Below are 16705 nucleotides of genomic sequence, written 5' to 3'. Positions count from 1 at the left end.
CGGGCAAGACCCAAGCCGCTGAAATCGCGCACCGGGACGCCGAAATGTCGCGAGGCTCAAGAACGGACTCTTCTGTTCCAAGGCTAAGATCGCTTTACTCCCCGCCCCTCGTGTTTTTGGACCGTCGGGTTCACTGGGGACTACATTTCCCAAGATGCAACGAGCACGACGGCACCCATTCCTTTTAGGCGTGGCGCGAGGTGAAGTTACTGCTAGGGTCGCAAACGTGAGAGTGAGGAAAGTGCGTTAATTTAGTGCGCGAAAGCGCTGAAGCCGCTGTGCGCCAAAATTCGAATCCACGTCAGCCAATTCATAGCGCTGCTTCAATTGTACCCTTTCAGAACTTCAGTTTCTCCCTCTGTAAAATGGGGATCACTAATATAGGCTTCACAGAGTTATTGGGAGGATTAAATGCGTTTACTTTAGCACAGCGTCTGTCCTTTTGTAATTCTGTGTTCTTCAAACGTTTTGAACTTCGACCCACAAAAAAAGATCATGCGACCCAGTGCACAAGCAAATAGAATAATGGAAACATTCATTATAGCGTTTACAATGTGCCAAAGCACCTAAAGTGCTCTCAGTGATGTGCTGGTAAATGACTAACAAGCGATTCTCTGGGCGGGGGGAAAGGGTGGGGGGAAGCCCTGATTTCTCACATTTGCCAGTTTTACATGGTTTCCATAGTATCGTCTTGTCAGATTTTAAATTACCAAAGTGTAGTCACGGAACACAGAGTTCGGAAGAGATGGCGGTAGTGCACCATTATGTAATATTTCTACCATACAGTTCAAATAGGGGTAAATTTCCTCAAGAGCATAAAGAATGAAATGTAGTAAAATAATCAGGAAGTGACGAGTTTTGAATATCACCTTTTAAAAAAACTAACTTATTTAATTGTAAGTTTATATTATTTCATTTTAAACAATAGCTCTTTACCAACTGGTTGACAGGATTCCTGAAAATGGAACAAGCAGTCTGCAAACCTGTGCTTGGCTCCAGTGCACTGCTGAATTCTTTCCTTGAACTCATTTTAATCCTTATAACAACCACATGAAGAAGTTACTGTAATTATCCCCAGGTTGTAGATATATAGGGAGAATATAGATTACATTAGGTATATAAACATATGTGCTGCTTGATATGTATGTGATTATATAGAAATATAGTGATGTATAACATCCACTAGTATAAGGTTATATGTTAGTAAGAAATATAATAAATATAAATATACTGTTACATGTAAATATAAGAAAATATATAACCTATTTATGCATTTTGTATCCTGTACATATAATACACATATCTTATGCATATAATATGTAAATGTGTATGCTGATATATATAAATATGCTGGTATCTATATACATTTACTTAGTAAAATAACTGTACTAAATTAAACATACTATTGTGTATGTAAATATATAATGTTTGTCAGGTGGTGATAAAATCCATGATGAATAATAAAGTAGGGTGAAAGCGATGGAGAGTAGCAGAGGATTTGAGTTGCTCTTTTATTTATTTTTTAAAGTTTATTTATTTATTTTTAGAGGGAGATGGGCAGCAAGCAGGGGAGGGACGGAGGGAGGGGGAGACAGAGAATCCCAAGCAGGCTCCGCACTGTCAGCACAGAGCCCCATGCAGGGCTCAGACTCACGAACTGTGAGATCATGACCTGAGCCGAAAGCAAGAGTCGGACGCTTAACCGACGGAGCCACCCAGGTGCCCCGAATTTTTCTTTTAGACAGCATAGTCAGGGAGGGCTTCTCTGAGGAGGTGGCATTTGAGCTGAGACCTAAAGGGAAACGCACCCTAGGAATATTTGGAGGAAGAGCATTCCAGGCACAGGCAACACCGAGTGCAAAGACCCTGAAGTGGGAACAAGCTTGGTGAGTATTCAAAGAACTTAACGATTGATTCATCATTCCTTAGAAATATGAGCTTCACTAGGTGGGAATTTTGTTCTGTCCCTTTCACCGCTGCCTCCCGACCCTGGAACAGGGCCTGGCATACAGGTGGCATGCAGTAGATGTTTGTTGAATCCACGCTTTTGTTGCCTTGGTCCTTTATTCTTTCCTCAGTGGTGCGCTCTGCATTTATGCCAGGCCCTGGGAGTTGTGGACAGACAAGCAGAGACACGGAGAAAGCACTTCCTGGAGGAGTCCCGAGAGCCAGGGAGGAAGCAAGAGCTGGTGGCAGCGCTCCAGGGCCTTGTGGGGGCGGTGGGAACAACGGCTCCCCTGCAGAGGTGAGCAAGTGTGAGAAAGCAAGGGTTCAAGCCACCTGGCCTCTGCTCCACAGAGAGGAGGGGGTGCCAGGCATTGGGGGCCCATGTTCACCCTGTGGGATGCTTCCCACGTCCTGTTTTCTTGCCTCTCACAAAGAGGATGTTTAATTTTTTGCAAAGAAACTTGCTTCCTCCAGCAGGGCCCGGGGGAATTGGGGGACAGGATCCAGGCTCTGAACTCCCCAGGCTTTTCCCGAAGTAGGGTGTCGGCCTGCAGCTCCCACCCGGCACCCCACCGAGTGTAAAGGTGTCCTCCCCTCAGCCTCCTGAAGAGGTCAAGGAGCTGGGAGCTGCCAGGCCAGTTCTGTACCGGAGGGCATCTAACCGGGGGAGGGAAAGACGGGGGTGGTCCAGGTGCAGGGGACTAGACACAGACTCAAAAAAGCCTTGCTGCCCCGGGGCTGCTTTGAGGGACGGAAGAGTCTCTCAGTGGGGAGCCTGCCTGAAAGGGGAGATTAGAATCCTAAATGCAGCCCAGTAGGGGGTTGCATTCACAGGCGGAGAAGAATTCATTAATTCCCTTCACAAATATGTTATTGAGCAATTACTGTGTGTCAGGCATTGTTCTCAGCGCTTTACCTGTGTTAATTCACTCGGGTTTTCCCAGGGGCCCTAAGAGTTAGGTGTTACTATGCCGTGGGGGGAAGCTGAGACAGAGAGGTTTCAGAATATGTTCCAGGCCACACAGCTAGTAAGTGGCAGAGCGGGGAAAGCTCTTGGTGTTAACTGCTTTGCTCTGTGGCTCCCTCCCCTGAAGGCTGCTGAGCAGTGACCTGTTTTAATGAAAAGCAGGGATCTGCTTATAAGAACCGACAGGAACCCAAGCCGACTTTTAATAGACTCGATAGGAATCCCAAACGTCACACAAGGGTCTGCTTTACTGAACCAACAAAAGCCTTAAATGACCCCGAGAAAGGACCTTACTTCGGTGAATTAACAAAGCATTCTTATCCCTGGCACAGTCTCAAGGCCTCGGTCAAGCTTAAAGACATCTGTTCCTTCTAAAGCAAGCTGCCCTCCCTCCGCAGCCAGATTTCCCTTTCCCTTTGTTTTCCCTCCTACCAGCATATGTTGAACACTTGCCATTTTCAGTGCCCTGAAACTTAGCTAAGCTATAGGGTGCGGAGCTGGGTGCAGGTTCGTCCCTCCCGGAGAAGAGTTCACTTGGCAGAAATAAAAATAAGAATGATGACAATATGGCACTTGATAAGTGGCATTTATTGAGCACCTGCTGTGTGCCTGGCGGCCCTGCACTGGGCAATGTTGGAGGGCCAGGGAATGATCAGGGCAGGACATTGCTGCTGGGAGGTGGTGGATGGGGGTATCTGTTTGTTGTCCAAGGTATGCTAGCTTTTTTGGGCAGGACGCTTCAGACTTCTCTTGAAATCTAGACATCTGCCTAGCCTCCACCCCCCCCCCCAACCCCACCCGCCACACATACCATAGCCATGTAGGCCAAGGCCTCTGCCAACAGGTGTCTCTTTCCCTGGCCAGCCTCTAGCACAGATGTGTAATGGCTCTAGGGGGAGGAGGACCATGAGAGGAGAGAGACATCAGAATAGGCCGGGATAGACAAGGGGAGACTCTGTGGTGTGTGTGTGTGTGTGTGGGTGTGTGGGTGTGTATTTGAATACCCTCAATGTATCTCATCTGCCTGTACATGTTCTCAGCCACAAACACACGTATGTGAGCTCCACTTGTGTCTTCCTATGCAACTTGCCTGGGTGTATCTTGTGACCATGGCTGCCTGTCCAACTCCTGTGCTCCCTTTATGGCAACTGGGTGTGTCACTATGGCAACGGTGGTCTGTTTGCGCAGTTCGTCTCTATGGGGTCGTGTGTATGCTCCTTGGGTGTTTAGGTGTCTCCTTCGTAATGCTGATGGGTGCTGAGTGTGTTTGTCTTGCCCGTAGGCGTGTGTCTCCTGTGTCTGTGTGCCTTTCTTCTCTGCCACCCTGTTTGTGTCTGTCTGTGGTGAGCTAGTGTAGGTGTGTGTGTTTCTTTTGGTGCTGCTGTTTGTGTACTCTCTGGTTCCTTTGTTTCCTCTTCATGCAGTTTGAGATGTATTTTCTGGATTTCCCCCTTTGTAATGACAGTAAGTGTACTCTCTGCCTCCCTGCTTTCCCTGTTTGTGCACCCCTATATGTGTCTCTTCTGATTTGATTTGTGAGACACTGGGCCCATGCATGATGTTGTCGGCTGTAGGAAATCATATTTGTGTGCTCTGTGTGCAGCTGTGAGTCTGTGCGCAATTTGCCTGTCGGCTCCCTAGGGTGTGGCTGTTGAGTCCCTGGGTGATGATGTCCATGAGTCTAGAGGGGCTGTAAATCAGCACGAGCCCATCGCGTGTCAGTCTGTGTTCTCTGGACGCGACGCTGAGGCTGGGGGTGATGATACCTGGAATAGTGAGTCGTTTGGTGTGGCTGTTGAGTATGTGACTGTACTCTCAATGTGACCTGGGCTCTCGATGCGCAGTCTGTGAGTGTTCTTATGTCAGCCCACATTCTCTGTGTGTGGCTGTGAGTCTGCGTGCAAGTTTGTGCTTCTGTGGGTGATGGGTGAGGCGGCCTCTACCTCTGAGCCCCTGGATGGGGTTGTGACCCCTGAGTGTTCTCTCCTGCTGTGGGGGAAGTAACCGCCCCATCCCTCACCCTCCTCCGACTGCGGGTAGGGTGGGGGCATCTAGGCTAGCTTTGAAGCCCCAGCCAGCCCCTGGCCTTTCCGGGAATTCTGTGCTCCCTGTGGGGGATGGGCAGGAGGGTGAAGAGGCCCAGACAGAGGCCTCTTGTCCACCAGGGCCTCAAGCAGCCCAGTGGAGTTGGGCCCGGACCCCAAGTCCGATCCGCCTGACTCTGTGCAGGAGACACATGCTTTGCCTGGGACAGACATGCCTGTCACATGCTTGGATGAGAGTGAACAGACAGACCCACATAGAAGGCAGACAGACAGACAGACAGTGGGGCTCCTCAGTTAGGGTGTGGACAATCCCCACCCAATGCCTGGGCTGGGGTCCAGCACTTTTTTTTGCCTAAGCTAGGCTCTCTCTCTGAGGTCAGCCCATAGTGGCCTGGCTGTGTCTTCCTGCACCTGTCGCACTGCCACTCCCAGGTCTGTCCATCTACCCTGTCTGTCCCTCTGCCTGAATCTGACTCTCCCTCTGCCTGTCGTCATCTGTCCCTCTAGGTGTCTCCCTACCTCAACCACTCCCTCTTTCCCCTAGTCTCTCTCTGCTGGTGTGTCTGTTCCCAGCCTCTGGGGATGTGTCTGGCTGTGTCCACCTGTCTGTCTGCCAGTTGCGTCTCCTGTTTATTACTGGGCCTGACTGCCTGTCGCCTTCCTCCAGATGCTTCTGAGGAGGCCTCCCCCTCCCCCGTCTGCTTCTGAGTCTGTCTGCACCTCTCTTTTTTTTTTTCCCATGGCTGCCCCTCTGCCTATCGACCACTCCTCAACATGGCTGTCTTTCTGCCCTCTCTGTTGTCTGTCCTTGTGTTGTGTCACCTGCCCGCCTTTCTCTATTTGTGATCGTTTCCCTTACGATGTCTGTCTCTCCTCTCTGCATCCTCCGTGTGTCTGATCCCTGAGTCAGTTGCCTCTGCCTGCGTGTCCTTCTAAGTGTGGATCTACCCCCTCAATCTTTCTGTCCACCTCCCCCTACCCAAGGCCCCCACACACCTCTGTCTCTCTCCACTTGGGTGCAGGTGAAGGAGGGCGCCCTCCTCCCCCACCCCCTGTCCTCAGCCGAGAGCCAGATGGAGGGAAACTGAATTAAAATTAAAAGTTCTTCCTAGAAAAAAAAAATAATCCGCGGGCCAGATGCGGCGCGGGCTGCGCTGATTAGCCACCTAGCAAGCGCGGAGGAGCTGATTGGCCACGGGGCGGGGCGGGGGCAGGGTCCGCTGAAGGGGAGCCTTGCCGGGGCCGTGGGGTCCCAGAGCCCTAGTGAGTTACGGTGGCTTCAGGAGCTGAGAGGAGCAGGGAGGTGAGGAGGGGATACTGGTCGGGTTGGGGCTCCGGAGACCCCGAGGCATGAGTGGGGATCCTGGGAGAGGTTCTCTGGGGGAACCTCCGGGGAGGGGGGTTCCCCTGGAGACATTTTTAGCCCTAGTGGAGAATTGAATGGTACCTAGCTCCCAGGAAGTGAATTCAGAAGTGATTGAGAGTCTCCAGAGAGTGCTCGCGACTGAGGATGGGACTCCTTGAGAGCCCTCCCCTTCCCAGGAAGGGGATTAGGGGCTTGGGGAGGGGGTTTCCCAGAGGCACTTTTAGCAATGATGGGGACCTTGAATGGGAGTTTGTGAAATACTGCACTCCCAGGAAATGAGCTCTGGGCGCGCGCGCGCGCGCGCGCGCGCGCGCGCGGGGTGAGGGGGTATCTTCAGAGACACTCCATCCAGAAGACAGGGGCCCCTCCTGGAGCACCTCCACCCCAGGAAACACATCAGGCCTTGGGATGGGGCTTTTGATGCAGGTTTCTGAGATAGCTCATCGTCAGGAGGGGGAGATTAGGGCTCAGAGTAGGTTCCTGAGACACCCCAAGACCAAGAAGGATCTTAAGTCTGGAAGTGTCTCTAAAGTTATTTCTGCCAGAAGAACGAGTGTTTAGGACTTGACAGGGGTCTGAGAAAAATACTAATCTAATCCCTAAAAGGGGGATTAAGTGGGGGTCCCTGGGTCACTTCTATCCCTGGAAGGAGGCTCTGATTGGAGAATTGTCTTTGGCCTCTAGTGAGGATATTCAGAGTTGTGGCGGAGGGCAGTTTGCAGCATGGGGTGGGGGTGGGGGGTTAAGGTCACCAAGTTGGCCCCCCACCTCCAGCTCCTGCAACAGCTTGCATCAGCTCTGGGCTCAGGCTTGGGGCCCAGGCCGGGAGGGGGGGGGGTAGGGGGCGTTAGGAGGGGTGGGGCAGCTGGGCCGACACGTGTCCCTGTAAGGAGTAAGAGGCTTGGCCAAGCGGTGAGGGTGGAGGGAAGGGGGGGCCGGGGGAGGTGGCAAGGAAAGAGACAGTAAGAGAGACAGAGTGAGTGTGGGTTCTGGAAGGACAGGCTATCCCAGCTCCAAATGGCCATCTCGTCTGCTGTGGGGTCGGTCTTTCTCTCTCTCTCTCTTTCTCTCTCTCTTTCTCTCTCAGTCTCTGCCCCTCTCCCCCTCTATTTGTCTCTCGCTGCCCTCTTTTTCTGCCTGTCTGCGTAACTGTTGGCATCCCTCCCCCTCCGATTCCCTTCTCTGCCTCCCATCTCTTTCTGTCGTCCTCTCACTGTTGTCTTCGAGTCTCTCCATTTATCTCTCAGTCTCTCTCATCCCTCTGTTCCTGTTCCCCTTGCCTCACCTCTGTTTCTGTTTCTCCATCTGTCTCTGTCTGACCCCCTACCCTATTCATCTAGCTCTCCCTACTTTGTAGCCCCCCTATCATCTCTGATCCCCACCCCCATTTCTCTGCCCACAGGATGGAACTTCAGGACCCCAAGATGAACGGAGCCCTCCCTGCGGATGCTCTGGGGTGAGTCGGGGGCCCAGGGGGACAAAGGTTAGAGGTCAGGATTACCCTCTCACCAGCCCCAATGTCCCTGCCTTCTCCAGCTACAGGCAGGAACGCGAGGGCTTCCTGCCCAGCCATCCTCCTGCTCCTGGGAGGAAGCCAATCGAGTTCATGGATGTGAGTGACCCCACAGGATCTGTCCTGGCTGCACCTCGCCCAGCTCATCTCTTCCCCTACTGTTCCCTCTTCCCAGGGGTTCCCTGCCTGGCTATTTCCTGTCCCCAGCCGCTCCGGTCCCCCAGCCACTCTCCTCCCTCGCTGTTTTGCCTCTGGTGGCTGCTCCGCCCTCCTCCCCTGTTCCTCTCCATTTCCAGCTGCTCCCCTCCCAAGTTCCTCCTAGTTCTTCCTTCCTAGCTCTTGCTTCCCCAGCTTCTCCCTGGCTTCCACTTTTTTTTCCTTCCTAGTTTCCGTCCTATAGTCCTTTCTGGGCTTCTCCCCGCCCTGGTCACTTCTCCCCTAGTCTTTCCTGGGCCCCAGCGCTGGTCCCGTTACCTGATCTCCTTCCCCATGTGTGCCTGGCCTGGCCCTTACCTGCAGTTCGAAGGGAAGACATCGTTTGGAATGTCCGTGTTCAATCTCAGCAACGCCATCATGGGCAGTGGCATCCTGGGACTGGCCTATGCCATGGCTCACACAGGGGTCCTCTTCTTCTTGTGAGTCTTGGGCGGCCGGGGTGGCCTGGGCCAGGGGGCAGGGGTGCTGTGTGGGACATGCAGGAGGCCTGGGGGCCAAGTCTGAGCTGTGCCATCTGCCACAGGGCCCTGCTGCTATGCATTGCGTTTCTATCTTCATATTCCATCCATCTCCTGCTGACCTGTGCCGGTGTTGTAGGTAAGGCCAGAGCTCAACGCAGATCTTGGACCTCAGACTCTGGATCTACCCCTCTGACCTGAGACCCTAGACCTCAGCCAAACCCTAGATTCTGAAAGTACCACATGGATCCCAGATCCTGGACCCAGGACCCCAGACCCCATACTTAACTCCCTGGACTCCAGACCTCAAACCGCACCTTGGCCTTCAGAACTTATCTGGGCTCCCAGATCTCCTCTTCTCAATCCTCACCCCTCACCCTCAGTCTGGCGTCAAACCTCATTTCTCAGACCCTCCCCACACCCAGATTACTCCACCTCTCACCTCCACTCCTCAGTCTCCAGCTCCCCCTAATTGTGGAAGCCAGCTTCACAACCCAAGAATCCCACGACCCACTACCCACATTTGGTCCCCAACCTTTTCTCTGGTCACAGATTCCCACCTCCCAGGCTCCACTGCAAGCCCAGCCCAAGTTAACTGCTTAACCCTCATCTCCAGCTTCCATCAATCTGATCCAATTACCCCAAGCCCCAGTTCCTCAGCTCCCTGACCCTCAACTGCTCCCCTCCACCCCCCACCCAGTTCCTTACCCCTTGCCTAGCCTCCTGGACCCACAGCGCATTCCTTCCTGTCTCCCTACCCCAGGCATCCGAGCCTATGAGCAGCTGGGACAGAGGGCGCTGGGGCCTGCAGGGAAAGTAGTGGTGGCTGCGGTGATCTGTCTGCACAATGTTGGGGGTGAGGACTCTGGGAGGTAGGGGATCAGCTTGGGGGAAGAGGGTGAGGTGGGGTGGGCTTCCTCAGGCTGGGCTGGGAGGATGAGGGGAATCCTTCTGCTTATACCTCCCCCCACCTGCACCAGCCATGTCCAGTTACCTGTTCATCATCAAATCCGAACTCCCTCTGGTTATCGGCACCTTCTTGGACATGGACCCTGAGGGGTGAGTGAGAAACACCCCTTAGCTCTGGCCTGCAGGCCACTGACTCTACCTGTGCGGTCTGGCTGCCATCTTCAACTCTGTGCTCAGTTGACTCCTAGGTGTTCAGAGATTGTTGGGCTGGCCAGTCTGGTCAGACTGTGATTCTTAACATATCATGATGCCGACAGAAAGTGTGACCGTTGATCTGACTATACAGCAGACCACGCGTTGATTTTTGTGACTTGTTCTGGCTGATTCTGTCGGGTAGCCGACTCCGTATGTCCAGTACACTCTGATACTGACCAGGCGACTGTACATATCGAGTAGACCTAACTCTGTGGATTTGGTTCTGGACTGCTGTACTGGCAGATTCTGTGGCCAGCTGTATGACAACTGACTACAGCTGTGTTCTGAATGCTGTGATCCCAACCATGTGTGTTTGACATTTGCTTACTCTGACTTTCCCTGTCCAGCAGATTCTGTTTGATTCAGGGTCCATCAGGCTGGCGGAAATCTGTCTAGCTCGAAGTGCACGGTCACTAACTGCAACCGTGTGTGTGCAGCGAACTGTGGTGCCAACTACGTATATGTGATTTGCTCCAACTGTATGTTCCAGTAGAATCCCACCTGTGTGTTTAATTTGGCAACCATTTTTTTCTGGCAAATTCTCTCTGGCTGAGTGTGTGTGATCCTCTACTCTGACTATATGTCCTCTGTACTATGGTTCCAGCCGTGTGTGTTTGACTGATGTTCTGCGTATGCGTCTAGTTGACTGTATGTTTGATTTTGGATCCATCTGCTAGCTAAATCTGTTCAGTTGTGTGTATATAATGGCTGACTCTGTGTATCCTGTTAGATCTTTGGTTTCATTCTGAAGCCATTTAGGTATCTGATAATCTGTGTGACTAGGTGTGTCTAATTATTATAATTATCTCCCACTGTATATATATATATGGCCAATGGTGCTTTGTTGGTTTATTTCTGTGTAACTGTGTGTATGAGATAGTGTGTGAATGCCTGGAACATAGCAGGCAACTAATAAAATTCCTTTGAACAAATGAGCAGTTTTTCAGCTGATTTTGTGTAACTGTCTTACCTGGGTACCTCCCTCCAATATCTGTACAGTTTCCACTCTTTTTTTGAACTTGGTTCCAACAGTATAGCCAGCTGGCTGATTTTGTCTCTAGTTCGGTCTTTGGCTATATGGCCAAGTTGGCCTGGCTACTTTTAGATATTCGACAAACCTTGACCTGTTCAAAAAACCACATGTGTGTGTTCCTGACTTCTTGTCTGACTTTGCATCATTGCCTGACTACCAGATCATCAGACTGTTGTTCTGCCTGTCAGACACACCAGGGTCATGACTCACTCTGTGTCTGGTACTCTGTGTTGGACTGTGTGAGTCTCACTGATTTGGGGCATTTTCTGCCCATCTGGTTGTATGTCTGCTGGCGAGTCTGATGGCACAGTTTTGTCCAGCTGTGCGTGTGTTCTTTCTTAGCTGTGTCCCTCTGACAGTGTCTGACTGACAGTCTGATAATCAGTCTGGTTGTTTCTGTCAATCCTATTGTGCCATTTGTCACTGTGACCACCTGAATGGCTTCTCACAGCTGAGACGTCAGCTCACCTCCCCTGACTGCAGGTAGAAATCTGTGTGTCCGGCTGTCGTTTATGACTGTCTGCCTGACATTTTTCTTTGGCAGGCAGCTAGTCACTGTGTTTGCCTGTCTCCCTAGGGGCTGGTTCTTGAAGGGAAACCTCCTCATCATCATTGTCAGTGTGTTAATCATCCTGCCACTGGCCCTCATGAGACACTTGGGTAAGAGGCTTCCTGTGTTGTTCATTGGATAGTGGAGTCAGAAAAAGGGAGCCAGATTGAGAAAATCCCCATTTTCAAGGGCTATGGAATACCAGGGGTGAGCTTATTTGATGTGGGTTTTAACAGATAAATAGGAGTTTGCTGTGGAGAGGAGGCTGGTTCAGGAAGAAGTAAAAGCTTGTGCAACATGTGGCCTAACTGGGGTGAGGTAGCCTTGAAGGCCAAACTGGGGCTTGATATTTGCTGTAGGGAGTCCCTGGATTTCTGAGGCTCTCTATATTACCTCTTGCAGGCTACCTGGGATATACCAGCGGTCTCTCTTTGACCTGTATGCTGTTTTTTCTCATCTCGGTGAGTCTGAAAGAGAAGAACGTGAAAAAGTGAAGCAAGAGTTTGGAACATTGGGTCATAGCCTTCCCCATGACCTTACTTCCCCACCCTCCCCCAGGTCATCTATAAGAAGTTCCAGCTTGGCTGTCCTGTAGGTCTCAATGAGACGGAAGTGGAGAGCAAGAACCCTACGGCCCTTCCCGTCCAGGGACTCAACAGAAGCTGTGAGGCCCATATGTTCACAGTTGACTCACAGGTGGGTGTGCAGGCATGTGTTTGGAGCTTGCACCACACTTAGGCCCTCTGGTCCCGTCACATGGTCCACTCTGTTCACAGTGGAGCTGGGCATCAGATATCGGGGGGCTTCCATGTGTCTTATATGGAGTGCAATGGTGGGGTCAGGCGGATGAGGAGGGGATATAACCCTGTAGGCTCTAACCTCATGTACTTGGGCCATTCCCCTAGATGTTCTACACGGTGCCCATTATGGCTTTTGCCTTCGTCTGTCACCCTGAGGTGCTGCCCATCTACACAGAGCTCTGCCGGTGAGTGGGCAGGCAAGTGGGCATATGTGATGGGCCAGCAACTGGTAGGAGAGTCATAATGTCCGACAGCCCCTCAAGTGGTCCTTGTACTGTAGCTTGATGGTGGCTAGTTGGTGCCGGTGGTGGGGGGCGGTTGAAGTGGCCTTGGGGAATGCAGGGCGGTGACTTTTTACTGATTAGGGCTTAAATATTCTACTTTTAACATCCTGTACAAGTGTGAATGGACAGAGTGGGGAGGCAGGAATGATCAGAAGGAGGGTGTAGCATATGTGGATGGGGATGAGGAGATGGGGATGGGGAGATAGAATGGGGGATGGGTGAACAAAAGAGGGAGCAGGGATTATATGGTAGGGGGATGTGTGGATGATCAGATGGGGGCACAGCATGGATGGTCAGATGTGAGGGAAAGGCAGAGATGGGCAGACAGAGGAGATGGACAAAGATGGTCATATGGGGTGAGATGGCTGGACAGAGGGAGGCCTGGCTAATCACACAGGGGAGGTAGAGATGGGCATCCCAGCATGTACCAGCTGAACGTCAGCTCAGGAACAAGGGGACTCTGGAGAGTGCAGGCTACTTTGGAAGCGCCTGTACCAAGTCCAGGGGTCTGGGCATGACAGTTCCATAACCTCTATGACTCAGGCCCTCCAAGCACAGAATGCAGGCTGTGGCCAACGTGTCCATTGGGGCCATGTTCTGCATGTATGGGCTTACTGCGACCTTTGGATACCTCACCTTTTACAGTGAGTGGGGCTGGGGCCAGGGTTGGGTGGGGGCTGGAGTGGGGAGTGGGCAGACTGCTGGGGCAGGAACCTGAGTGCTTTTCCTCCGTGCCCTGGACCCATCAGTTTCCAAACAGAGGGTGCACATCACATATGTAGATTTTGGGGTGTGTGTGTGTGTGTGTGTGTGTGTATGAGTTTGTGTTTCTGGGACACTGGTCCTAGTGCTCCCACTACATCCTGCATCCCATGTCCCATGTCCCACATCCCAGATAGCGTGGAGGCGGAGATGCTGCACATGTACAGCCAGCAGGACCTGCTCATCCTTTGTGTGCGCCTGGCAGTGCTGCTCGCCGTGACTCTCACTGTGCCAGTTGTGCTGTTCCCTGTGCGTGGGGTTGAGGGTGGGCCCATGGAGTGGAGGGATGTGGATGGATGTAGAAGGCATAGGCATGGATGTCTGACTGGGGGGTGGAGATAGGAGTGGATTTATGGATGGAGGAGGCAGGGATGGACAGATAGGGAAGGCAGAGTTGGCAGATGGACAGAGAACGCAAAAATAGATGGTCAGACAGATGGGGGATAGATGTCAGGGCAGAGAGAATGAGAGGGAGAGGGGTAGTCAGTTGGAGGGAGGGGGCACAGATGTCTGGCCAGACAGAAGAGGGAGGCAGGAATACTCAGACAGGGTAGAGGCATAGAGATGGACACTCAGAATGAAGAAACAGGGATGGGCAGAAAAAGAGTGGAGGCAGAAGTAGTGAGGTATAAGGGGGGCCAAGGCTCTCAGATGGGGAGGTGGGATGACTAGACAGAGGAGGGAGGCTGAGGTAGTCAGATGGCAAAAGAGAGGCAGGGATCTAAGACAGAATGGAAGGGCAAGAGGGTGGTCATACAGGGAGGCAGAGATTTCAGATAGTGGGTAGAAGCATCGATGGGTGATCGGACAGAAGGAAGACACATGGACCGTCAAAAGGGCGGCGGGATGCTCATTCAGAAGGTGGAGGCACCGATGGGTGGTCAGACGAGGGGGACATGTAGATAGTCAGATGGAGGGGGAATCAGGCATCTCACACAGGGTGGAGGCACGATGGGTGCTCAGATGGAGGGTGGAGTTAAAGTCAGATGACCGCATGGAGTGGGGAGGCAGCACGTGGGCCCTGACTGGTGTCCTGCCCTACTCTGACCACAGATCCGCCGGGCCCTGCAGCAGCTGTTCTTCCCAAGCAGAGACTTCAGCTGGCCACGACACGTGGCCATAGCCCTGATCCTGCTTGTCTTGGTCAATGTTCTTGTCATTTGTGTGCCAACCATCCGGGATATCTTTGGGGTTATTGGTTAGTACCCCTAACCCCAATCCCAGACCCCACCTAATACGGGCCTGGTACCCCAAACTTACATTGGCTTCTGTCCCTCCTGCTTGTCCTTCAGGGTCCACTTCAGCCCCTAGCCTCATCTTCATCCTTCCTAGCATCTTCTACCTCCGCATTGTACCAACTGAGGTGGAGCCCCTCTACTCCTGGCCTAAGATCCAGGTGAGCATTCCAGGAGAGGGTTGGGGGAAGAGGGAGAATTCTGAGGAGAGAGCACTCCTGGATGGCCAGAGATAAAAAGAACATTTTCAAGAGGGGGCTGGGGGGAAGGGAGCAGGTGGTCTGTGTGTGTATGAGTTGTGGATGAGGTAGAATGTGTATGAGGAAGAATGAAGGAGATTGTCTTAGAAAGGGGCTGAGCAGACAGAGTACCAGCAGGGTCTGCAAAGACAGAGGGAGCATTCTACAGACAACAGAAGGAGTACTATTTGAAGAGGGTCAGGAGCACTTTCAAGGAGGATATAGGAGAGTACTCTCTGAAGTGTTCTAGAAGGATGAAAGAAGAATTCTTAGGAAGGGGCTGGTTTTGAGGAAGGGGAGGGAGCAGGAGGGTCTGGAATGCATGGGGCACTCTGGAGGGGATGGAGGGCTAGAGGGACATTCTCAGGAGGAGCTCTGGTGTGGAGACCCAACCAACTGCATCTCGTCTCCCTCTCATCCACAGGCTCTGTGTTTTGGTCTCCTGGGGGTCCTCTTCATGGCAATCAGTCTAGGCTTTATGTTTGCCAACTGGGCCACAGACCAGAGCCCTGTGTCTGGACACTGACCATGCCCTGCTCCTCCCTGGGCCCCCGTGCGCATGCTCCTGTGCACGTGGACGAAGATGGGGCCCCTCTCCTGGGTCCCTCCTGCCTGTTGTGTGGAGGTGGCTGGTTCCCATTATCATGGCTGTTGGAGGTAGGGGGCTGCAGAGGTTGCAGAGTGGTCCACTTCCCTCCTCCCCAGGGATGCTGAGCTTGGATCATGGCCCTAAGCCCAACACCATGGGAGGAGGAGGAGACCAGGTCTTTGGGGAATCCCTGCCCAGCCCAGTCCTTTCCGCCTCTCTTGGCAGAAGCTGTTTGTCAGGATCACCCTCGAGCTAAAGGGGAAGAATAAAGATGCTGCATTGCAACTCTGGTCTCAGCCTTCTCATCTCTTTCTAAGTCTTCTTGGGGGAGTCTGCCTAGGTTCAGACAGGGGTAAACTAAGGCCCTGAGAGTAGGACTGAACTGGCTCTCAAGTATTCACTCACTTCTCCGCTCCTTCAGTAACTTGCTACTCAACTCATTGTTCCATTCACTTCCTCACTCAAGAAACCTCTTGAGAGCCTACTGGGTGCCAGGCACTGTTCTAGGTGCTGGGGTTGAATCAAGCAGACAATAATCCCTATAGTTGGTGTTCTAGCAAAAGAGTAGGCAAACTATGACCTACAGGCCAAATTCAGCAGCCTGCTGCCTCTTTTTGTATGGCCTGAGCCAAGAATAGTTTGCACGTTTCTAAGTACTTGAAAAAAAAAATAAGAAGAGGAATAATTTGTGACACCTGAAAAGTATGAAATTTAAATTTCAGTGTCTGCAAATCTTTTATTGGAACACAATAATGCTTGCTCACTTACATATTGTTTATGGTTATTTATTGCTACAACAGCAGGGCTGACAAGTTGCAACAGAGACCACATGGCCCACAAAGCCTAAGCTATTTATTATCTGGCCCTTTTCAGAAAAAAAAAAAAATTGCTGATCCCTGATCTAGCAGAAGAGAGGAAAAGAGATTAATTATTTCTGATAAAGATGAGCACTATGAGGGACTCCTGGCTGGCTCCGTCAGTGGAGCATGCGACTCTTGATCTCAGGGTTGTGAGTTCAAGCCTCACGTGAGGTGTAGAGATTACTTAAAAATAAAATCTTAGAGGGGAGCCTGGGTGGCTCAGTCAGTTAAGCGTCCAACTCTTGGTTTCTGCTCAGGTCATGATCTCACAGTTTCGTGGTTTCAAGCCCCGCATCAGGCTCTGTGCTAGGAGTGCAGAGCCTGCTTGGGATTCTCTCTCCCTCTCTCTCTATCCCTCCCCCTCTCAGGCTGTCTCTGGCTCTCTCAAAATAAATAAATAAGCTTAAAAAAAGATGCACACTGTGAGGAAAATAAGTGATGTGAGTGTGGTGTGCAGGGGGCAGTGAGGGGGTAGTCAGGGAGGCCTCACTGTCGAGCAGACAAGGAGCTGAGTCAGTCCTAGATTGGCAAGAAGGAGTGAGTCCCATGCTTATTTAGACAAAGTGTTCTTGGCTGAGGCCCCAGCAAGTGCAAAGGCCCTGAGGTAGAAACAAGCATGGCAGGTCCAACAGGAGCCAGCATGGCCATCTTGCTCTCCCACTGGCAATGTGTATGAA

The 16705-nt window shown here is 51.9% G+C and overlaps 1 protein-coding gene across 10 annotated transcripts; it reads left to right on the top strand.

Moving 5' to 3' along the window:
• The first annotated feature begins 2201 nt into the window (after positions 1 to 2201).
• Positions 2202 to 15453, top strand: SLC38A5 (solute carrier family 38 member 5). Of its 10 annotated transcripts, none has more exons than XM_045471367.1 (16): positions 2202 to 2245; positions 7728 to 7781; positions 7862 to 7937; positions 8358 to 8473; positions 8578 to 8651; positions 9276 to 9368; positions 9493 to 9571; positions 11287 to 11369; positions 11662 to 11720; positions 11818 to 11955; positions 12165 to 12244; positions 12887 to 12987; positions 13239 to 13354; positions 14159 to 14303; positions 14398 to 14501; positions 15004 to 15453. In XM_045471367.1, exons 2-16 carry the CDS (start codon positions 7729 to 7731, stop codon positions 15103 to 15105), a joined length of 1419 nt encoding a protein of 472 aa, XP_045327323.1. In that variant the 5' UTR covers positions 2202 to 2245; position 7728; the 3' UTR covers positions 15106 to 15453. The 10 variants fall into 10 exon arrangements, with proteins under 10 accessions (XP_045327323.1, XP_045327325.1, XP_045327328.1 ...); XM_045471365.1 differs by lacking the exon at positions 2202 to 2245 and adding an exon at positions 6157 to 6262; XM_045471364.1 differs by lacking the exon at positions 2202 to 2245 and adding an exon at positions 7265 to 7365.
• Positions 15454 to 16705: the final 1252 nt, after the last annotated feature.

This window comes from Leopardus geoffroyi, chromosome X, assembly GCF_018350155.1.
Source record: "Leopardus geoffroyi isolate Oge1 chromosome X, O.geoffroyi_Oge1_pat1.0, whole genome shotgun sequence".
NCBI classification, from domain to species: domain Eukaryota; kingdom Metazoa; phylum Chordata; class Mammalia; order Carnivora; family Felidae; genus Leopardus; species Leopardus geoffroyi.
The sequence above is the reverse complement of the archived record's forward strand: the minus strand, read 5'-3'. Positions and strand labels throughout refer to the sequence as shown.